The 24,664-nt window shown below is 42.4% G+C and overlaps 1 protein-coding gene across 1 annotated transcript in view; it reads left to right on the top strand.

Annotated features, from left to right (window-relative positions):
• The window catches only part of LOC132540799 (uncharacterized), a 26,469-nt gene extending 4,044 nt beyond the window's left edge, over positions 1-22,425 (top strand). Inside the window, exons 4-10 of the mRNA XM_060198977.1 lie at positions 1,425-1,505; positions 5,929-6,066; positions 9,137-11,255; positions 12,832-12,934; positions 17,659-17,726; positions 21,419-21,477; positions 22,333-22,425. Of these exons, the coding sequence (XP_060054960.1) occupies positions 1,425-1,505; positions 5,929-6,066; positions 9,137-11,255; positions 12,832-12,934; positions 17,659-17,726; positions 21,419-21,477; positions 22,333-22,425 (2,661 nt within the window). The remainder of the gene's footprint in view (positions 1-1,424; positions 1,506-5,928; positions 6,067-9,136; positions 11,256-12,831; positions 12,935-17,658; positions 17,727-21,418; positions 21,478-22,332) is intronic.
• The last annotated feature ends 2,239 nt before the right edge of the window (positions 22,426-24,664 follow it).

Here is a 24,664-nt window from a genome sequence, read left to right on the forward strand (position 1 = left end):
CTCTCTGTTTCCTTCTCTATCTCTCCTTCCCGTCTCAATTTCTCTCTGTCTCTATCCAATAATACATAAATAAAAATAAAAAATAGGGTACTCTTAAAACTAAAATTTAAAAAAAGAAAAAAAAAACTACTGGATCTTACTGTTGTCTGTAAAGTATTAATCCCTCCAATAAAGAAAAAAATAGAAAAAAGTGGAATATACTTAAGTGTTTTAAAGAGTAAGTGAGATCTGCTGCAGGAAGGTGGCACAGTCACTGGGGTGTCAAACTTGCAAGCATGCAGTCCCAAATTCAAACCCCAGCTTTGCACATAACAGAGTGCCTGCTTATTTACTGCTATAACATTCCACTCCACTGGGAATACTGCAGGTGCTTTTAAAATACTTGTTGGTCTCTATAGGAGGAATATGCATGCTTATAGGAAATGGATTTGGAGGACCTGTGTTGAGAATGAAACTATTTCAAATAACTGTTAGAGAAATGACCCTTGAAGCAAACTTTGCTGTAGACTGGATTCTGCTCATTATTAAAACATTACTAAAAAGGGGGGGAGGAGTGGATGGGGGTGCACCTGTTGAGCTGTTATACTGTGCAAGGACCCAGGTTTGAGCCCCCAGTCCCCACCTACAGGGGGAAAGCTTCACAAGTAGTGAAGCAGTGCTGCAGATATCTCTCTGTCTCTCACCCTCTCTATCTCCCCCTTCCCTCTAAATTTCCGACTGTATCCAATAAATAAAGATAATTTTTTTTTAATGGGGTGGGGAGGGAGAGTTACTCAAACATAAAGGGTGTTTGTTTCTGAAACTGGCTCATTAATCACTGTAGCCACCCCTGAAAACAGCAGTTCCCAGGCTCTGCTCTGCGCGTCTGAGTCTCGCCCAGCTCCTTTCCTTTTACTTGTGCTTCTTGCTCAAGTTTTACACTGTGATATGGCTGTGTGGCAGCTCTTTCTCAGGACCTGTGTACTCTGAGTCTGTCTAACTTTGGGCCAGCTTTGCAGACTGAAAAAGATTCTAGTGTGCCCAGTTTAGAGGAGATGGAGGCTAGGAGGAGGGGGCTTCCCTCAGGAAGAGGAATTATCTTTGTTGTGCTTAATTGAGCCTTTCCTATGAGCTCTGCAGGAGTGTGCATGACAGCAAACATGAAAGAGCAGGCTCAGTGCACAGATTTTTATGGTCCTGGTTTTAACTTTTGATTTACTCACTGTATGGGACTCAGCCTGCCTTTGATTGTGAGTCTAAAACAGGGGAAGGAAGTTTCTTGGCTTCTAAGAGGTCATAAGAATTCTGGAAACTGAGTGCAAAGAAATTCCTCTGTACTTTTGCCATCTTGATTCCTATTCTGTTGCTTTTGTGTCTCTACAGAGAGTAGCACAAAGATAAGAAACCCTAAACTAAGTCTGAAGGGTTATCTCTGTCACCTTCAGAAGCTGGTGTCCTTAAATGCCTGTCCTCTTTGCCTCGCAAAACACGTTTTTCAACAGCTGATCCTCCTCAGGCTAATGGCTGTAAGTGACGCTACAATCCAAATGAGTACAAGATCCCAGTTGCACAGCTGTTTCTGGCCCTTCATTAAATCCAAGTCTAACTCATTCTCTTTCCACAAAAACAAATTTATAATAGATATAAAAAAAAACTGTACTGCCAATCCTGACCAATGCCAGTACCCTCTCTGATTCAAAGAAATGAGGAATTAAAGTCCAACTTGATTCTGTATTCAAATTGTCTAGTTAACTGTTTTAATGCAGAATCCAGGAAATTCCCAATTTTCCTTTTATTTAATTTTTATTATATTTATTTATCTATTGGATAGAAGCAGCCAGAAGTTGAGAGGGGAGAGGGGAAACAGAAAGGGAGAGAGACAGAGAGACACCTACAGCACTGCTTCATCACTTGCAAAGCTTTCCTCCTGCAGGTGGGGACCATCGGCTCGAATCTGGTTCTTTGCGCATTGTAACATGTGTGCTCAATCAGGTGTGCCACCACTTGGCCCCTTAGATTTTTCCTTACCATGCATCTCTGAAGGAGGACCAAGTCCTACCCACTAACAAAAGGCATCAGTTGAGGCTTTTTTCCCTCCTGCTTATTGCTTGAGAGCTGCTGTGTTCTACTCCCACTTATCATCAATTACTCAGGTGACCATAACAAGAAAGAAACAAACAAACAAAATAGTTGTCTCCAGCCCTGGATGGCTGGAGGAGAGTCCTACCTACCTATCTGCTGATCTACCTTCAGATAACATGCTGGGATATTGTGCAGATGCAGTCACATCTGCCATGTTGTCCCCTCAGGCTACTGCTAGTTCCCAGGAGAGTTGGGACATTCTCGGAGTGCCTGTTTCCGCCATGTTGTGCCCTCAGGGCATTGTCTATTTCCCTGAGATATTTGGAGTGCTTTGGTCACTCCTCCCCCTTCCTATTCTCACAAGAGTTATTATCCTATCCCGGAGTGCTATGATTACTCCTCCCTGTTCCCATTCTCACGAAAGCTGCTCCTATAAAAGCCCTTCTTCTTCCGCACCTCATTCTCTTGCCAGCACTTCACTTCAGTGTTCAGACACAGGAAAGGTTACTGCCTGAGGCGGCCATTTTCGCTACCTCCACGTGGCCCAACCTGCTTCTCTAGCACCCAACTCTGAGGTGCCAGCGCAAATAAAGATTTGTGTTCCCTCTTCACTCCGGACCTCCTCTCTCTCTTCTCCGCGGCCCACACAACAACAATAACACATCCCTATGTGAGCCTGGCAGTGGTGTTTGAGTAATTTGTTGGTGTTAGTCTGTCTCTATTATGAGGACAAACTGACACCTACCTCAGAGGGATTAAATGAACTAAAATTGTGCCAAGCACCAGAAACATAAGCAATAGTGTATTCTAGAGAATTCTGTTATCCTCTTTGTTCCCACCACCCTCCGGAAGGGTGCTCCAGTCTGGCTTTTCATCATTACACTGAAAACCAGAAGATTCCAGAAGTTCTGCACCAACCTACCTTACTCAAGCTTTACCGGGAGGTCACTGTATTCCAGTTAAGCATTTCTCAAGAGTGTACTCTGCAGAGCACCTGCTCTTCCAGACGCATCTAGAAAAAAGGAACCATAGGAAACCAGTATGAGGAAAGTTGCTTGTTACAGCTTTATTTTAAGAAGTTACAACATACACTAGCAAAGTTTCAGGGGCTGGCAAGGTATCTATAGGTCTCCTACTATGTCATCTGCCCATCCCAGGTTTGAGCCCAACACCCACTCCCACTAAAGCAGTGCTGCAGATCTCTCTCCCTCTCAGTCTCTATCAAAAAGAAAAAATGGGGGGAAAGGGGGAGGCGGTCACAGGGGGCGGTGGAGTCCTCTTGCAGGCACAGGCCATAACCCTGGTGGCAATAATAATAATAATGTAAAAAAAAATAGGACTCAAAGGGCTAAGTGCCTGGTGATCAGCACACCACTTATCCTCAGGAGAGCATGATTAATGACAAGCATGCATTCTTTGTTCTTCTGAACCCCAGGTGTAAACTACAAATAGGAGTCAAGAGCGTCTTACATTTGTGGAGTCCTAGGTCCCACTTACTTCCCCAGTCCTCTAAGGAAACACCTCAGAAGAGACTGTACCCTGGCTCTGCTTTCCAGGAGTCTATTCCAGCAGCGCTCACTGGCATGAACACTGGGGGACGGCCACTCACTGGGAATGAACCTGATCGACGGGCGAGGCTGCCCCCAAGTGGGGACCCCGCGAACAGCAGCAACACGTCCATTTCGATCGCCTTGAAGGGAGCAAAAAGCTATGAGGACCTGCACCCCACCTTGAGAGATGCAAGGAAGGAAATTGGGGTGCATGCTGAAAGGATGCTTTAACTATGACTGGGAGCTAAGCAGGGTGCGAGGGTGAAGAAAGGACACCGATTCCAAGAGAAGCGACGGGGCCAGAGGCTTCTGCGCCTAAGCAAACTGCTTAAATCCAGACTTGCAATCCTCCAGCAGAGAGATATTTTATTTTATTTATTCCTGCAAGCCAGAAATGGGAGCCTGGGAGATCTGGTTCTAGTGTCATTCTGGCTTCGGACGCAAATTTGGAAATTTTGGGCAGGGAAGCAACTTTTCTTTAAGCGTTTTCATGTCCCCAGACAAGGGTCTGGCTCTCCTCTCACCTGTCTGCGCAACTGAGCAGTGGCACTTCAGCTAGGCAGGCTCCGCTTGCACCTCCAGCTGCTGCCTGGCAACCACCGGGGCCACCTCGCTGCACTCGGGACCCGCCCTGCCTCACCGTTTCCGTGACGACCGCATGGCGTCCAGTGTAGCTGCACTCAGACGGGGTCAGCTTCCACCTGTCTGCCCTCAGCGCGCCCAACTCCTCGGGACCCTGCAGGGAGATTCTGGTCCAGGAAAGTCAGGATAAAAAGTAACTTTTCAAACTTATTATTTTGCTCATAGATTGTGTGTGTGTGTATGTGTACGCATTGGAAAACAAGCCTCTATTCAAGTGCATTTTAATTTGCTTTAGAAGGGAAAGAAAAAAAAGAAGGGAAAGAAATACACTTGTATGAAGTGTTTTCTGTTCAGATATATATGCTTAGAATATGACCTTGTGGCTGAAAGAATCCTGGACTAAGCATCTTTTCCTCTGCAGGGTCCTCTTTTGGCAAATAGGGACATTTATTGATAATGTTTGGCTTATATTTATGCCAACAGCTGGCCACAGAGGTGACTCCCAGACCCTGAATTTCTTGTTCCTTATTGCCTTCTCTTTCCTTGCAAGGGATGCTCCTCAGCTGAAACAGATGACCAAGTTAGGTGAGGGGTGGGGGTGGGCGTGGGAAGCTGTGTGCAAAGGTTCAACCCCCACTCTCTACTTGCAGTGAACGTTAGCTTCATGGGTGGTGAAGCAATGCTACCGGTGTCTCTCTTTCCCTCTCTATCTTCCCTCCCCTCTCAATTTATTCCTCCTATGAAATAAAATAAATAAATCCGAGTTTAAAGTGTCATAGGCTTTATCTTCTTTAGGAAGAAGGAGGTCAGTAGGTGGTAATCTCAACTTCTGTGAAGAACTACTTGGGGTTCAGGTATCTAGGAAACTTGCAAACCAACCACAAAGCTGGGCAAAGGAGTTGCTTAGCAGCCTTAGTCCTTTACCAGGGGGACTATGGGAGTGGCAAATATTTGCCCTCATTTAGTATGTAGAGAACCTCCAAGGAGAAATGGGGGTCCCAAAGGAGGGCTACTGCTTTTCCTTTTCACAGTACCCAATCAGGAACTTTTGTATTATCTTCAGGCTGCGAAAAAGGAAAGAGAGGTGCGGAGAGTGTGGGCAACATGTCCAGAACTAAGCACACACAGGGTCTGGCTTTCCAAGCTCATACTCAGTGCTCAGGATTTAACGTCATGTTCCTTTGCTCTAAAGCAGGTCATATTTAGTCCCCCCCCCCCCCCCGTTCATTTACAGATTTGCTTCTAAGTGTCAAGGTGGGCTATTTTTCATTCAGCATCTCCTTGGCTGTAGTTTGAAGACAACAGAGACAACCACATTCATGTAATGTAGTTCTTTGTCTACCATACAGATGGCTTCCAGGAGTGTGCGATGAATCAAAAAAGGGGGATTTTTGTATCTGTTATATAAACAGAAGAAAGGAGACATGACAATGTGCTCTTTTCTGTGTTAGGCATTTCAGATATTTTATCCTCACTTATTTCTGAAACATGAAAGTATAAGACGTGCCCACCCATTTTATGAATGAGGAAACTGAGATTAACACACATTGTTTGTGTTAGAACCTACAGTGGAAAACCAGAATTATTTGCCTGATTCCATACTTCTTCCCACGTATGATATCATCTGCTAGAGTATCTAGAATGATTTTGTACTGGCCACTCAGAAGATAGATGTTTTTATCTTTAAGTGCAACATGAAAAGTGAAAAATTGACTGTTGGTCTGTTGTTCTTTAGTATACCAACAAAAGCATGTGTGAGGAGAAAAAGTGGGTGGATGATATCAATAGCAGAGTGCCTGGGCTGGGGGAGTGTCCCTCCTTTAGCAGAGATGATTTTTCACTTGGACCCTCGCTTAGGAAATCTGAAACTATGGTAAGATAGGTCTTGGGAGAAGTAGAAATCTTTTTAACATTTATTTTCTGGATAGAGACAGAGAGAAGTTAAGAAGCAAGGGGGAGATGGACATAGGGAGTCAGAGAGACACCTGCAGCACTGTTTCACTTCTCATGGAACTTTCCCCTGTAGGTGGGGCCCCAGGGATGAACCTGGGTACTTGTGCACTGTAATATGTACACTAAACCAGGTGTGCCACCACCCTACCCCCACTGGAAATATTTTTTAACATTTTATTTATTTTATTTGTTTTGGATAGTTAGAAATTGAGAGGGGAAGGGAAAATAGAAATTGAAATAGAGGAGAGAGAGAGAGAAGAAGAAGAAGAAGAAGAAGAAGAAGAAGAAGAGGAGGAGGAGGAGGAGGAGGAGGAAGAAGAGGAGGAGGAGGAGGAGGAGGAGGAAGAAGAAGAAGAAGAAGAAGAAGGAAATAGGAAGAGAGAAAACAAAATAAAAAGGAAGAGATGGCTGCAATACTGCTTCACCATTTATGAAGCTTTCCTTCTGCAGGTGGGGACCAAGGGTTTACATCCAGGGCCTTGCACACTGTAATGTGTGCTCTCAATTAGGTGCGCCACCATCCTGCCCTTACTAGAAGTATTTTTTTAAAAAATTATTTTATTACTGTATAAAATAATTTCACATGAGACAGAGAAAAAGGGAGAGAAAACCCAGGGCACCACAGTGGCACACGTTCTACCAGGAATAAAACTAAGAACTTCAACATGAGAGTCCAGTACTTTACCAGTTGAGCTATTGCCCCAGTTACAACTAGAAATGTTATTATTATTATTATTATTATTTGCCTCTAGGGTTATTACTAGAGCTTGGTGCCTGAACCAGGAATCCACTGCTCCTGGAGGCCATTTTTTCCCTTTTGTTATACTGGTTGTTTTGCCATTGTTGTGGTAATTATTATTGTTGTTATTGATGCCGTTGTTGTTGGATAGGACAGAGAGAAATGGAGAGAGATGGGGAAGACAGAGAGGAGGAGAGAAAGATAGACACCTACAGACCTGCTTCACCGCCTGTGAAGCAACTCCCCTGCAGGTGGGGGGCTGGGGGTTCGAACCAGTCCCTGCGCTTTGCACCATGTGTGCTTAACCCACTGCGCTACCGCCCGACCCCCAGAAATGTTTTTACTATCAGCAACTTTTACTGTAGACTTCCCTGAGATGGAGCTGCATGTTGCTTTGTTATTTTAAATCAACAAGGTGTTGCACAAGCACTGGATACAATGGAGTCTATTGGGGGAAACATTTGCTGCGGAATATGAGATTTGTTTGCTTTTTGTTTTAAGTCTTCCTTGAAAACATAAACTAGGAAACACAAGGAAGACTCTACAGCATTCTGATCATTTATGATTAAGATTAAGGGCATATGGTTTGATTTTAGGTAAAATTCAATCCCCTTTGCAAACTGTAACTGTTAACACTCTCCTGGCTTTACCAGCCTTGAATTTGATGCAGTTAACACGTGTTTTTTTTCCTCCTATCATTTTACACTTGCGTTTTTTCCTCCTATCATTTGGTTACATTTGCCTTTATTTCCCTAGCTGTCCCTTTCAGGGTCACTGGTTTTCATTCCTGACCATTCACCTTGCCTTAGCCTGGACTTCTGCTCTGTGCCCTAGAGTTTTTAGATATGGTACTCATTACACCATCCAGTTGCATGCCTGGAAGAAAACCAGCATCTTGCTAAGCCTGTAGGTGGCATGTGCAGACTACAATCTGAGGAGGACTTGGCAGGGAATGTGTAATTTGGGGGAGATTTCTGTGGATTCTGTGAAACAGTATTCAAACAATGGAACAGTGACATTCAAAAAGAAAGCTTGGCATTCAACAGGGAACATCATACAGACTTTGTAAGCAAACATCTGTGTACACGTGTGTGTGAGAGAGTGCCCACGCTGCAGAGCAGAAGATATGTAGAACAGAGAGAAGAATTGGGAGTAGGGTGGTAGTGCAGCAGGTTAAGTGCACGTGGCACAAAGCACAAGGACCAGCATAAGGATCCCAGTTGGAGCCACTGGCTCCCCACCTGCAGGAGAGTCCCTTCACAAGCAGTGAAGCAGGTGTCTTTCTCTCCCCCTCTCTGTCTTCCCCTCCTCTCTCCATTTCTCTCTGTCCTACCCAACAAGGACAACAATAATAACTACAACATTAAAACAATAAGGGCAAAAAAAGGGAATAAATAAATATTTTTTAAAAAGCTTTTTTAATAAAAAAAATAAAGAAAAACAACAAGGGCAACAAAAGGAAAAAATAAATATAAGAAAAAAGTTTAAAAAAAGAACAGAGAGAAGAATCATGGGAGGGGTGTTTTGTTTATCCATTCATTAATGATGAGGAGAGAAGAAGGGAGATAGAAATAGAGATAGAAGATAGACAGACAGACAAACACACATGCAACATCAGAGATTGAACTTGGGACTTCCTGCTTATAAATTCAGTGCTTTGTCTGCTGTGCTACCTCCTGGGCCACCTGGGTTTTTTGTTGTTGTTGTTTTTTTATTTTGTTATTTAGTTTCTATTTAACTTTATTTGACAAGACAGAGAGAAATTGAGAGGGTTGGGGAGAGAAAAAGAGACACCTGCAAACTGCTTCACTGCATGTGACACTTCTCTCCTGCAGATGGGGGTTGGGAGCTTCAGTGGAAATCCCTGTAAATGGTAGCATATGTGCTCAACCAGGTGCACCACTACCATGCCCTGGATTTATTTTTCATTGTTTTGTCACCAGTTATCACTAGAGCTCAGTGCCAGCACTATAAATCCACCACTCCTGGAAGCCTTTTTTTTTCCTTTTTAAATTAATTTTCTTTAAAAAATTTATTTTATATTTTATTAGATAGAACAGAGAGAAATTGAGTGGGGGGGCATATTGAGAGGGAGAGAAGTACCCCCTCCATGCAGGTGGGGAGCAGGGCTTGAACATAGGTCTTTGTACATAGTAATATGTGTGCTCAACCGAGTGTGCCATCGTCTGGACCCCTAAATCCTGATTTTTAGCTTTAATCCTGATTAATGCTTCTGCCTGTTTATTCACAGATGGACCCTTTACCTCCCACACTGGATGGACTTAGTCCATGGAATGAGGCAGACACGCCTCGAACCCATGACCTAAAGCACCTCCGGGCTAAGCGTGTGGCTTACTATGAGAGTATTGGGGTAATAAAGAATACTATTTCTGGAAGTGGGAGTGAGCCAGTGTCCACAGAATCAAGAGACACCAAAGTGGATCCCTCAGGAAATCAAACTTTTGGGCTGCAAGCCCCTGAGCTGTTACCACATCATTTAGCACCCAGAAAGAGACCTGTGCTCCAGGGAGAGCTCAGAGCAACTCCCAGAGAAGCAGAGCTGTGTGAGAGTCAGGGACTCCAGAGGGGACCTGGGACAGAGAGGTGCCCAGCAAAGCTAGATTTCCACTTGCTGGCTGATGCTTTGGTCCCTGAGGCACAGAAGCTGCAGCACGTTATAAGATGGGCTCAGCAGTTTTTGTCCAAACCTTTGGAAAATTTTGCACTGGAGAGTCACTGCATGTCTGGAGGATTCTCTCAGTCTAGCCTGGGCCCAAGTTCAAATGCTGTAGCAAGTAGGAAGAATACCCACCTGAAGCCATCTGACTGCCTGTCCCTGCCCAGGGAAGACCAGTCTCAGGCACAGACAGACCAAAGCAGCTTCATCTTTAGCCCCCAAAGGAACTTCTCAGCAGCGAGGGTGCCTTCAGAATTGCCAGGGTTCTTTCTGAAGGAGGGTTTTCCTGGAAGTTACTCTTTTGGCTGGCCAGAAGCTCTGGTCAGGAGTGAAGGGGAGGGAAGGGCAGCTAGCTCCTCACCTGACAGCCTCCAGCTAGAAGATTCTGTGGAAGGAAAGTCTGACAGAGCAGAGATTAGTCCTGTTCACAGCCCTAGCGAGGATGAGACTCTTTCTGAGAACCTGGGGGTTCTGTCTCCTCTGAGACTCACTTTAGAAGAATCTCAAGCTCTAGAGGAAACTGGACAAAGTCCACATGCTAACAGTTACTTTTGGACTCCGCTGACTGACAGCTCAGAGGAGGAAGATAACAATGAACCTATGGAAAGAAAACAGACACTTCAACAGGGTGTCCTAGGAAGGAACCCAGGAGAGTTTATGGACATGGCCTGGTCTCCTCCAAGTCATAGCACTCTCCTGTCAAAACCCAGGGTGCTAAGTGGTATTTCTACCTATGGGGGGACCTATGAGGTCAAGGAGGTGTGCAGAGGAGCGGCAGAACATAAGGATGTCACAGTGGACATCACAGCTGGCAGCTCCGAAGGCAAAAACTTCATCCAGAGACTGCAATGGTCACCCCCTAATCATAGCTCTAGTGGAAGGAGAAAGGAATCAGACAATGTGGGGTCAACTCTGAGATCCTCTCATATTATTACCAAGCATAAAAAGCAAACATGCAATCATTTCATCACAGAGAGAGCAGAGGAGATTGACCTGGAGAAGGTTGCAGGAAGCCTTCCAAGCACAGGTTCACTACCCTGCTCTATTAAAAGCAGCTCCTCTGGGATGACATGGGAGTATTTTGATCTAACACATCCGGAGAGTGATTTGGCCCCTCAGGTTGCTGGTCTCTCACTGAATGCACCAGAGGGCCCCTCAAACAGTGCTGTGTTTCATCTACATCTGGACACCCAAGTCTTCCGTGGCCCTGATGAAGATACCAGTGGTGTGCACGGCAGCTCTGGGCTTGAACAACTGCCACCCCCAGAGCTGCCTGGTGTCTCACTACATACAGCTCACCTGGGCATCAGGGAAACGACTCAGGAGGAAAAGGAAGAGGTAAAGCCTGCAGGTCACCCAATTTCCAGGGACACTTCCAGAACAGCTTTGCCAAGCTCCTCCCTACCCCAAGAGGTTGGCAGTAGCCTCCCTTGGAGTGAAGCCACACCTTGTGAGCCTGAACAAGGAGCCAGTGTGCTGGAGATGTATTTCTATTATCTGCATGTGCTGAACAAAATTCGAGAGAACTCTTCAGAAGAGAAGAACTCCCCTTTGCCTTTCCAAGGACTGAGAGTGACCCAAACAGAATTGGTAACCACACCTCCAGAAAGGAAAGGAGGGCCTCCTGGGACCAGCAGGGATAGGAAGACTCAGGGACAGAGAGAAGTGAGCAGGAACAGAACATCCATGGAAGGTGAGGAGCATACACATTCCTAGGATCAAGGTTATGGGGCAGAGGCAACTTTCCCTGTAAGAAGTGAGGGTTTAAAAACTTAAATTTTTTTTTTTATTTGATAGGATGGAGAGACATGGAAAGGGGAGGGGGAGATAAGGCAAAAGAGAGATACCTAAAACACTACTTCACTGCTTGTGAAGCTTCCCCCCCACACACACACACAGGTGGGACCCAGGGGCCTGAACCTGGAAGCTTCTACATGATAATGAGTGTCCTCAACCTGTTACACCACTGCCTGGCTCCCAAGGCCAGGGTTTGAAAACTTCAAGGCGGCTATGGTAGGAAACCAGACCTGGGGGGAAGTGGTTCAGGAGAAAGCCAGTTTTTGACATGTATATAACTTGTCACTTGGTTATTGGGGTGAGACACAAGCTCCTCTTTCATATTTCACCCTTGTCTTTTTTATCTGCACATGTGAATTAGGAATCATCTTAGTTTCCTTTGAGCTGATATAATACAGTGTGCATATCTATATCTACATCTATAGTCCATACAGTAGGTGTTTTAAACAGTAAACATTTATTTCTCATAGTTCTAGAGGTGGGGAAGTTCAAGGCCATGACACTGTCTTCTTGCTGTGTCTTCAAATGAGAAAAGCAAAGAAGGGAAGAAAAAAAAAACTCTCATGACTTTCATAAAGATACTAATCCCACTCTTGAGGACTCCATCCTGATGACCTCATTTAACTCTTATTGTAACCACCCCCCCAAGAGGTGTCATCTCATTGTCAGATATAGAAATATACACATATGCAGACTTTTATATTATCCTTCATCTATTTTCAGCGTCTGAATCTGAGGAGGGGGAGCACAAGTATTCAATCTGTCAAGGGATCATCACAGTGAAGTAGAAACTGTAAGATACTGTGCAAATATTAGTGTTCTTTTGGCAAGCCAAGAAGCCCGTAGCTAAATAAGAGTGATCTTAGGAAATGGTTGTTCTGAAGAAAACACGCTCCAGCATTCTTGTGTATTGAATAGATAGCTCTCTTAGGCGCTTACATCTCCTATGAGCATGATGATTCTATTCATTTTGCTGTCTAGTAGTGTGTATGGAAATAAGCATTTTATGCCTTTCATCTAAAATACATTTTAATAACTAAGCTTGAGAAAATAGAATCTGCCTCTCCAGTTTTGAGTGTTATGTAGATAAAAAATGATTAATGCATTTTCATTTCCTAGAGTAAGCTCAGATTAGGCATTTAAAACACCTTTCGAGATCTTTATGCAAAATTTCTTTCTTATTCAAATTCATTCTCCTTCCTTGTTTTTCAGAACTGGGCTGCATGATTTGTTATAAATAGTAAAATATAGCATTCTAAAGCTAATTTGAGATAGAGCTGAAATGGTAGGAGATGCATCTTATTAAAATAGGCTTATAATCTTCCTCGAAGATTTGGGGAGTTGAATAGCATGGCTTCCAGGAATGCAGATAACAGAGCACATCAGCAAAATAAAATGTATATGCAGAAGAAAATCCGTGAAAGTCCATACAAAACACAAAGGGTTTGTCACTTTTTATTTTATGTTTTTAGGGAGCTTGTATTCTGCAGCCTGCAGAATGAAATCTGGGAAGAGAAGCTGGGAAATCTGTACATCTGCCTGTTCATCTCATAAACATGGAGATGTGAAGTCAAGGTTTGACTATCCTTTTGTTTGGTCACATACTACTAACATCCTATTGATAATTGGTTAAGTGTCAGCATTGGCTAGTACTCAATTTATGAACTAAAGGCCTACCTTGTACAGTGTTTTAAAAATACTTGATTTGATAAGACAGAAGTTGAGAGAGAGGAAGGGAGATAATGAAGAAGAGAAGAGAGACACCTGTAACACTGCTTCACCTCTCATGCAGTTTCCCTACTGCAGGTGGGGACTAGGGACTTGAAATAGGGTTGTAGCACATGGTAACTTGTGCTACAACCTCCCAGTCCTACAATGTGTTATGATGAACACCGAAGAGGAGTTATACAGTTACTTCACGCTACCAAGTTCAATAGGAGAAATGTGGATACAGGTCTAATGTTGGCTGTGTGGGTGGGGTGGGGGGAGTTACTGGTAGAATCTGGAGATGACTCATTTAGTAGATCATAAGAGAGGCTTTGAAGGATGAATTGAAGTTTAATAGGTTAAAAAACAAAAATGAGTGCTGGTTGGTGGAAATTGCATGAGCCCAGTGATAGAGATTTGGCTTTTGTGGGAGGAGCAGGTTGCTTCATGTCACTGGACATATTTGTCAGGATTATTTTGGTTACATATGCTGGATGCTTTACTCAAATTGGTTGGATAACAGAAAAAAGTCATGATTTGTATATCTGAAAACTTGTTCCAGTTTTATCCCACAATGCAACTCAACACAATGACACCCACATCCAAACTCTCCATTTTTTAACTTTGCTTCCAAGATGATAAAGAAGCATCGTCCCTATTTTTATATTATCTTTGGTGGCAGGATATAATATTTTTTCAATATTTATTTTACTTATTAAATATTTATGACAGTGTCATAAGAGGCAGAGAAGGACCAACTAGAACACCACACAGTTACATGCAGTGCTGGGGACTGAACTAAGAACTCTAGGCATGAGAATTCAGTGCTCTGTAAATTGAGCTATTTCCCTAGCAGCAACAGAATTATCTTCTAAATAACTGTTTCCTAAAGCAAACGTCTCTACAGAGTTTCTAAACTTTTCCTTCTGTTTGTTCTTGGACCCTTACCTATTTCTAGTGATATAATAGAGAAGTCAAAGCCTTTAGATGGGCTTCAAGAGCAGACCTTGGAGTGGGCCCACTCATTACCCCACAGATTGACCCCAGCCACAGGGCCTTCTTCTGTGCCTTCTTCAGCCTCAAGCCTTTGCACCTGCTGTTTCCTCTGACTCATGTGCCCTCCCACCACCAGTTAAAGTGATAACACATATAAAGTGCATCTCTACTCTTTCTTCTTTCTGTGTGTCATCTAAAAAAACATCTCTGTATTACTACATATATGGAAGATGTTTGTATATGTTATAGTTAGTGTATAATAAATTATACTTTGATGGCTTTAAGAGTTGGGGACCCTGGATCTTTACCTCACCAAAGCCCTACCCCACTAGGGAAATATTGAAACAGGCTGGGGCTATGGATTGACCTGCCAACACCTATGTCCAGTGGAAAGAAATCACAGAAACCAGGACTCCCACCTTCTGCACCCCCCAAAAGAATTTTGGTCCATACTTCCAGAGAGGTAAATGATAGAGAAGTTTCCAATGGAGGGTATGGACACAGAACTTTGGTGGTGGGAATTGTATGGAATTATGCCCCTATTTTCTTATAATCTTGTAAGTCAATATTAAATCACTAATAAAAATTAAAAAAGAGATTTGGGGGCCTGTGTGATAGTTCATTTAGAAGGGCACCTGCTTTGCTGTGTATGTGACCTCAGATTAGATAGAGCCTGGCCCCCACTGTACTGCTTCATTGAAACTTCCCTGCTGTGGAGTCTTTTATTCTCTATCTCTCTGCTTCTATCTGAAAAAGTCATCCCTCCATGGAGAAGCTCCAGTGAGGACTAAATAAATAAATAAATGCAAAATAAGGGTTGGATCCTTTTAAGTGATAATCTTAAAAAAAAACATATTCTCTAGACAATGTTTTTTATTTGTCTATTATTTTGTTGTTGCCAGGACTTCCACTGCAAACTGACTTCTTCAGATAAAAAGAGAGACAGAATGGTAGAGAAAGGGAAGGCTATCACAGCCTGGCCTTGACCCTGAGTCACATGCATGGCACACTCTCTAGGTACACTCTCTAGGTGACCCAACTATTTTCTTTTAAAGCCACTTCTGGTTAAATATTAAATCCTATTTTTTAAAATAATTTTTATATTCATTTATTTACTTATTCCCTTTTGTTGCCCTTGTTGTTTTACTGTTGTAGTTATTATTGTTGTTATTGATGTCATTTTTATATTCATTTATTTACTTACTCCCTTTTGTTGCCCTTGTTGTTTTACTGTTGTAGTTATTATTGTTGTTATTGATGTCATTTTTATATTCATTTATTTACTTACTCCCTTTTGTTGCCCTTGTTGTTTTACTGTTGTAGTTATTATTGTTGTTAGTGATGCCATTCTTGTTGGATAGGACAGAGAGAAAAGGAGAGAGGAGGAGAAGACAGAGAGGGGGAGAGAAAGACAGACACCTGCAGACCTGCTTCACTGCTTGTGAAGTGACTCTCCTGCAGGTGGGGAGCCAGAGGCTCGAACCAGGATCCTTACACTGGTTCCTGCGCTTCATGCCACATGTGCTTAACCCGCTGCACTACCGCCCAACTCCCAATCCTATTTGTTTTGTTTGTTTATTGGCACCAAGGCTATTGCTGAGTCTCAGTACCTATACAACAAATCCACCACTCTGGGTGACAACTATATATATATATATATATATATATATATATATATATATATATATATATATTTCATTCTTGATAGAGGCAGAAATAGAGAGGGGAGAGGAAATAAAGAGGCTAAGAAGAAGAGAGATACCTGTAGCACTGTTTTACCATTGGTGAAGCTTCCTCCCTGCAGGTGGGGACCAGGGATTTGAAATGAATTCCATGTGCATGGTAATATATGTACTCTACCAGGTGCTCTGCTCAGCCTCCCTGGATATTTTTTTTCCTAAAATATACTAGAAAGCTTTCTGTTACATCAGTGTATGTCTGTCATACTGTCTTGAAAACTGATCTTTGTTATGAATATTCATTATGTATAGTATTATTTGTTCTTTAATCATTATCACATCTTTGAATTCATGCAGCAGTGTGATTACTATGCCACTTAGAAATTTTTAAGGTTATTTTTAAGAGGAGTAGAAATATGAAAAAAAAAAGACAGGGTACTGTTCATCTTTGACACATGGCAGTGCTGAGGGTTGAACCTGGATCTTCTGGCTATTATGTCATCTACCTAGCTTTATTTTCTTCCAGTACACTTTAAGTTTAGACATGAATTATACTTTCTTGTAAGATCATATGCTGAACAAGTGTTGATAAGCCTTTGAATGAAAGTCGAAGGAACAGAGTGCAAAAGTCTGTGATGCCGCATTTTGTTAATTCTTTTTTAAAATTTTTATTTATAAAAAGGAGTTTTGTTAATTCTTTTCATTCACATCCTGGACTAACTTCTAGAGGCTTGCAATAGTCTTAGGTCTGATAATATGGAAGGAGAAATATTACCATATATATTCATACATTTAAGGGCTGGAGCATTTAAAACAGAATTCACCTCACTCGATAAATGGAACTGAAGAGAGCACAAACCAAGCATGAAATTGTACCAAGTAATTTTCCATATCTACATACTAAGTAGAGTTAGATCTTTAGGAAGTAACTAATTTGTAGTTAGGGGTGGAGAAGAAAAAAATACCATTAATATTTACAGTTATCCCAACTGCTTATGTTGATCCATGGGACAGGAAATGCTTTATTCCAAGAAAGTTTCTCAAAGGTCTGGAGAAAAAGGCTAATCATTATGTAAAAACTTTCCTACTTGAGGCTTGCTGGTCTCAAAAGTTCCTCAGAGTTCTGTTTTCCTTAAAAAATAATATAAGGTGAGATTGCTTAAGGAAAGGCCTCTGGAATCCAAATACTATTGGGGTAAGGGTGTCTCTAATAACACAATCTCTACAAAGAATTCTCAGACCCTACTTTCTTTACTTTCAAAGCACAAGTCAAAGTTACTTCAGCTAAGTATGATGCTAAGAAGACTCTTTTTTCCTCTGCTAGGAAATCCAGTTGAGTTGTTGCTTGGTATTGTGTTGTATCTTTTAAAAATATTTATTGACTTATTTATTTGATAGAGACAGAGATAAATTGATAGGGAATAGGAAGAGAGAGAGAGGGGGGAGAGAAACACTGCTTGCTCTGGGTTATGGTGGAGTTGAGAGTTGAACTTGGGACCTCAGAGCTATGGCATAAAAGACTTTTGTGTAACAATTATGCTATCTCCTCAGCCCTGAAATTACATGTTATATGGTTAGATGGAGGCTACCTCCCCCTTCCACATTATGTATTATTTGGGGTCATCTTCAAGTTACATATAAAAGGTATGGCCAACTGTGGCCACTTAAATATATAGTAGGTAAAATGGTCCATAGCATCATTTTGTTGCAGAGGCATCTCTCAGGTGAGAGAGAGAGAGAGAGAGAGAGAGAGAGAGAGGAAGAGAGAGAGGAAGAGAGAGAGAAAGAGAGAGAGAGAGAGAGAAAGAGAGACAAAGGGTATGATTATGATGATCTTGGCATCACAGGGACTTCCCTAAGATTATTCTCTCTGCTGTGCAAGTACAAAGCAGCCCAACTTTGCTTCTATTGCCATAGATCTTCAAGCATTTCAAGAATGAGCTCAGCTGAAGAGGAGAAGAAAGCCTACATGTGGACTTCTCCAGGTACTTATGCTGTCAGTTGGTCATCTGAGTGCTAATGGGTCAAGTGGTCAAATCTGCTAGGTGTACCAAATGAGTAGGGAATGGTTACATGTGCCAGATCCATTCAAAATTTTTCATCTGTTTTCCATTGCTATTTATCACTCTCCTGACAGCTGACTGCTGCCCTTGCTTCTCTGTGGGCAAGATGGAAAGGGCTCAAACAGACTTTGTTTCCTCTTTCAAAACATCCAAGTAGACACTTTATTCTTTCCTCCTGGGTGTGAGTGATGGGTGGAAGATGAGGCAGGGAGGTTATTTAAACTGAAGTCAATCCACTTAGTTTAATGAAGCCCCTGACATGTTACAGTTGGAATGCCCTACCTAGGATGATGCTGGTGGGATGAGTGTGTGCTCTGGAACAGAAAGAACTCCATTTTCACAGAGCTGCAGTGTGAGCTGAGGGAAAGAGCAGCCATCTTGCTAACTCACGTCCTTCTCCGATAACCAGAGCTAGGTCTCTTTAGAAAAATCACTGATTCTGGAACTGAGACAGGGAGAATAGAGTTAACCTGGGAAAAACCTGCTACCAGAAAACAAGTAATGCTACAAAACAAAAGACCTGGCATACTAAAGGCTGCAGGAAACATTCCAGAAGGGCTGACCCAAACTTGAATGACCAAAACATACAATAAAGGGTCCCAGGTGTTGGGTTAGCTTCGCAGGTGGGAGACAGATGACCAGGGACTCATGGCTGAGCTGTACGCAGTATCTCTTTATTCATGCAGAATGCAGCACAATCTAAGCCAAACTAAACTAAACTAAAACTCTAATCACAATCCTGTCCTTATATATATACTTGCCAAGTATGGGGAAACAGGATGTGATGTAGAGAGAGTGGTTCGAAAAGTGACTGGTGCAAATCAGGGTGTACTACAAGAGGGGGCGGAGCAAAAAGACATCATGAACCAATGGAGATTAAACCAATGCCCTGCAGGCAGGGTAGTGCTTAGTTAACAGTGGTTATGTAAATAGAATACAGTGTTAAGCAGGGGGGATTAAACCAATGAAACAGAAGGGGTCTTAAAAGCATACCAACACCCAGGCAGTGGCACACCCATTTGAGCATGCCTGTTACCATGCACAAGTATCTAGGTTCAGTCTTCTGATCCCCCCTTGCAGAGGGGAAGCCCTGCAGTGAAGGAGGGATATGGGCATCTCTCCTTTTTCCCTCTTTTTCTCTCAATTTCTCTCACACCTCTTAATTTCTCTCTGTCCTATCTAATAAAGAAAAGAAAAAATAAAAAATGGCCAGTGGAATCATAGTGCAGACACAGAGCCCCAGTGATAACTCTGGTGGCAATAACACACACACACACACACACACACACACACACACACACACACACACACACACACAGAGAGAGAGAGAGAGAGAGAGAGAGAGGAGAGAGAGAGAGAGAAAGAGAGGAAGTAGCATAGTATTGGATTAGAAGTGAATGTAGAGAGGAAGTAGCATAGTATTGGATTAGAACTGGAAGTATAAAGTAAATGCCCATGGATTCTTGCTGATTTAAATGGATAAATGCATACTTCTATACATGCATAACTAGAGGAGGAGAGGGGAGTCTTACAGAATAATTCTAGTTTATTATTATGAATTAATATGATCAGGAAGTATAGATTTAATTACCCTTCTCTATGAACTTGGGTTTACTTAGTGACTTATCAGAATGTGGAATGAAGGTTAAATAACTTTACATGGGGAAATCTGGTAAGCATGACCATGGCTCGCCAGTCAAGGTCAGTGCCATCAGTGATAAGGTCTCTATTGCTAGTGCATAGTGTGGTGTGTAAGTATGGCTTTGCACCTCTGTAATCTTTTTCTTCCAAGAAGACCATTCTAACCATAAGAAAATCATCAAACACATCCAGATCACACAGCATCCTGCAGAATTCCTGGTCAGTATTCCTCACAACTGTCAAGGTCCTGAAAAGCAAGGAAAGTGAGACACTATTCTGTTGAATATGGAGGTGATGTAGAGACATGAGAAGTCCATGCAACTTGCTAGCTTGGATCTTAGAACAGAGAAAGGGCTTTAAATAGGCTAAGAAATACTGAAATGTTAGTCAAGTGTGGGGGTGTGCAAGAAGTATTGTCTTTGCAGCTTTTCCATTCACCTAAGGTTGTTCTAATAAAACAGAAGTTTATTTGTTTGAAAAAAAATAATGTAAAATGAGTAAACCCTTCCCTGTGTGGCCCTCCCGAGCCCAGGCAGCCTGGAACTTCACAAACTGATCTCCCCTGATTCTCAGAGAGATGTCACTGAATATGAGCAAACAGATCTAACTTCAAACTGCCTTTTATGACACCAGTCTTTAATATAATTGCTTCACCTGGTTCTGCAAATGATCTATCTCTGATGTCTGGCTGGTCAGCTTATACCCTAATTCTCTTTATGTTTATATTTTAATGAATTAATTTGTTCATTTATTAGACAGAAACATAGAAATCTATGAGGAGGGGTAGAGAGGGAGGAGAGAGAAAGTGAAACAACTGCAGTTTTGTTCTTACCAGACGTCACTACCCTGCTCCTTTATTTTATTTTATTTTATTTTATTTTATTTTATTTTATTGCCACTAGGGTTTCCATTGGTGCTCAGTGCCTAAATGAGGAATACACTGCTCTTGGAGGCCATTCCCCACCCCACCCCCTTTTAAAAAATTTAATACAACAGAGAGAAAATGAGAAGGGTAAGGGAGATAAGAGAAGGAAAGAGAAAGAGAATCACCTGCAGACTTTTCTTACCACACATAAAGCTTCATTGATGCAGGTGTTTCAATCAAAGTCATTGCCAAAGATAACATTTCTTGGACACAGGTATGGGCCAAAGAGAGGCACGGAAGTTTGATCCCAAGAATGATTAAAGATAAGGCTCTTAAGAATCTTGTGGACTTCAAGGTCCCATGTTAAATCTCTGACATTAGCCAGAGCTGAGCAGTACTTGGGTTAAAAGAAAGAGAGAAGGAAAGAAATAAAGAAACAAAGAAAGAAAGAAAGGAGGCCTGGCAGTGGCACACTCCGTAGAGCACACATGTTATCATGCTTAATTAAGGGTTCTAGCCCTTGCTTCCCACCTGCACAAGTGATGCTTCATAAGCAGTGAAGCAGGTCTGCTGGTCTCTCTCTTGTTTTTCAACTTCTGTCTGTGTACTACTGGTTTTTATTCCCTGTAGATTGCCCATATTAGAATAAAAACAAAGCCTGAAAATGATGACCAAGTTGTGCCTTGTAACTATTTAGATGAAATTTGGTGGCTTTCCTGTTGGCATGACCTGAAAATTTCTATAGTCTTAGCAGAGAAGTAATAAAAAGATAACTATGATGTGGCAAGTGGGCATCATAAATGGTGCCTGCTGGCTCCCCACCTGTGATGAGCAATATAACCAAGTGAAGGTGCTCTCTGTTCTAGGAAAGACTGTCACATTTTTCCTCCCTGGAGCCTTTGTTAGCGAATTGCTTTGATTGGTGACTGAAAGTTTAAATCCCCAAGACTATTACAGCCCTCCAGGCTAGATATTCCTGTCTGATGTGCATGTGGTTCCTTCCAGCCTCTTGGTGGTTGCAGGGTTATTCTGCTCCTTAGAGGGATGTGTTGCTGTTTTCATTTTTATCCTCTGAGTCTCATGTGCTAAATCTCTATTCTTCTCCTAGGAGCTGTTGAGAAATCCTCTTGCATGAGTGTTCTCCAAGATGCAGAGAGAGGAATGAAGGTACCCAGGCCAAGCACTATATGGATAACCAGCATGCTAGTTTTGTTACTTCATTTGGGCTAATCTCAGCGTTTCCACATGGGAAAAGCCATGTTTGAATTGAAGCGTCATTTGGTGATTAACTGAGTATGAAACAGTGTGAAAGGGAGAAGCTGATCAATCTCTAAATTATGACTTTTTTGGTAAATCCAGGCAAAGATTTCAGAATGCCTCCTTCCCTCCCCCACAGCAGAGTTGTGATAATTCGAGTGGAAATAGCTCTAGTGTTGGTTATTGGTGATTATGTATGTTAATTAAATACAGGTGGGAAACTTTGCAAACTACCATAACTTTTCCAGCCATTCCTATCCTCCTGTTTAGGCATCCCCTACCACCAATATGCAAAGATATGAACCATGATGAAAATGCATCACCTGTGGCTGAGTGGTGGTGCATTCAGTTGAGTGTGCATGTTACCATGCACAAGGACCCGGATTCAAGCCCCCATTCCTCACCTGCATGAAAGGAAGCTTTATAAGTGGTGAAGGAGTACTGCAGGTGTCTCTTTATTGCCTCTTTCCCTCTTGATTTCTCTGTCTCTACCCAATAAATATAGAAAACAAAATTTAAATGCAGCACTCACAGAACTAAAATAGTAAATGTGAAACCCAGAATCAAAAATAAGATAAAAGGCTGGGAGATAAACCTAGATCTTCAAAGACCTGACATCACAAGCACATGAAAGGCATGCGTATCAAAGAACAGGTGTTTTTCTTGTGTGTGTTTGTATATATTTAGAGAGCTGCCCATTGAGCCATTAGAATGAAATAGCTAGCTTAGCTTGTTTTTATGATACACTAATTTGTTTTAACCTAGTTTAATCACTTAATGATGCAGTGTGCTTTTTACATGAATTTGAAGGGCAGTTTTTCCATGGGCCTTGAGTTCAGATATAAATACCTCATATAACAGGGACAACAGATTTTAATCATAGGGTAATTAGAAGTCATTTGAATACTGTGAAGAAATTGCTGTAGGAAGCCAAACAGGCCACTGAGATTTTATAATAAGAAAGGTTAAAATGTTAGTATAAGAAGGAATTATCCAGAAAGGCAAGGGGATGGGAGTGGATTGGGTAGGAGGACATTTGGGTGGGAGTTGGAAGTACAGTCTAAGGGGCAACTATAGAAGGTAAAGAAGTTTGAAAGGTAAATAAACAGGAAAGCAGGCATTGAAGATATTTTTGTAGGATTGTTCCTCCTTTGATATTTTTAGGAGTGTCTTTATTTTTGATGCTTAAGGGAATTTATATTTGGGTGAGATGCACAGGGACTGAGCCTAGCCACAACTGTGGTATCAGTGTCACCTGGGGAACCATAGGACTGTGGTGGAGGCTTCTACCTATAAAGCACCTGTCATATCAGGGGGCAGCCCTATGTCAAAGACTGGAGAAGCTCCTGAGATGTGACCAACCAGTACCAATGAGACACTGCACAGCAGTGAGCTCAAAGAGATTAAAATAATGCTATTGAGGGCTGGATAGAGAGTTCTCTACGTAGGAGGGACATGCCATGCCACACACACAGTGTAGTTTCAAGCCCCAGAACCACCCAGGAGAGCCACAGTACTGGGGAAAGTCCTGCTGCTATCCTGTCTCTCCCTTTCTCTGCATCTTCTGCATGAACGAAAAAGTCTGCCCAGAGCCAAGAAATCTAGCTGCTGAATTTCTCATTTCAAAAATAAATATTATTATTTATCTATTATTGGATAGACAAAGAAATTGAAAGGGTGATGGAGATAGAGAGAGACAGAGAGACAACTGCAACCCTGTTTCACCGCTCGTGAAGCTTTCCCCTCACAGATGGGGACCAGGGGCTTGAACCTGGGTCCTTGCACACTGCAATGTGTGCACTTAACCAGGTGCACCACCACCTGGCCCCAATGTTTTCATTTTTCAGATTTGTTTTACTTTAGAGAAAGGGAGAGAGATAACACAAACAAGGACAGAACACTGCTCAGCTCTGGTTTATGTGGATTGAACCTGGGGCTTTGGAGCCTCAGGTAAGAAAGTCTTTTTGTGTAACTTTATGAGGTCTTCCCAGCCCATGTTTTCATCTGGTTCTCAGATTTTGGCATGTGAGCGCTGTATGATGGATGTGCTGGGCTGAGGTGAGCTGAAGAATAGAATAGAGATACTCAGTCTCTGAGCAGTGTGTGCACTCTATGAAAACTTCCCATTTCTTTTAAACTGTGAAGATGTGTGACTTTCCTTTGTCTACACTAACCTTTTAGCTACCTGTTACCTCTTGTTCCATTCCAGAAGCAAGAAGGAGCCACCACCGGTTTCTCACAGTGGCTACTCCTCCCTGATGAGCTGTGGATTTGTATATTCTCCTTCCTGTCCCACAAGGAGCTGGCTTGGGTCGCACAGGTGTGCCACCACTTCCACCAGCTTGCATGTGACGGCAGCCTCTGTAAGCAGATCAGACAGTACTTGAAATGAATGGGCTGCTGTTGGGAAGGAAAATTTAAAAATAAATATTATTATTTATCTATTATTGGATAGACAAAGAAATTGAAAGGGTGATGGAGATAGAGAGAGACAGAGAGACACCTGCAACCCTGTTTCACCACTCGTGAAGCTTTCCCCTCACAGATGGGGACCAGGGGCTTGAACCTGGGTCCTTGCACACTGCAATGTGTGCACTTAACCAGGTGCACCACCACCTGGCCCCAATGTTTTCATTTTTCAGATTTGTTTTACTTTAGAGAAAGGGAGAGAGATAACTTCTTCAGCAAGTGTGCTTGCTAACTTTTCTGTGGTCTGAGAGAAGTCTTTGGTGCATTCCACTTTCCTGCCCATTATCATCTTGATTGGTTCATCCTAACCATTTATTCATTAGTTTGTCCATCTATTCAATCTATCAGTTAGTGACTATGGGAATAAATGAGAAGATGAGACACGGGCCCCACTGTCAAAGGACTTCTCTGTCAGGGAGGCCACTTGATAGCTAAGTAATTGAGGCACAGGTAATAATAGCAACTGGGCTGGCAAGATAGCTCACCTGGACAGTGCACCTGCTCTGTCATGTGTCCAACTCAAGTTTGAGCCAGGCCCTCATGGCACTGGGGGGAGTTTCAGTGATGTGGTATCTTTCCCTCACTCTCTCTGTTCCTATTACTATCTATCTGAAAATGTCATATTGAA

This window comes from Erinaceus europaeus, chromosome 10 (assembly GCF_950295315.1).
Source record: "Erinaceus europaeus chromosome 10, mEriEur2.1, whole genome shotgun sequence".
NCBI lineage: Eukaryota > Metazoa > Chordata > Mammalia > Eulipotyphla > Erinaceidae > Erinaceus > Erinaceus europaeus.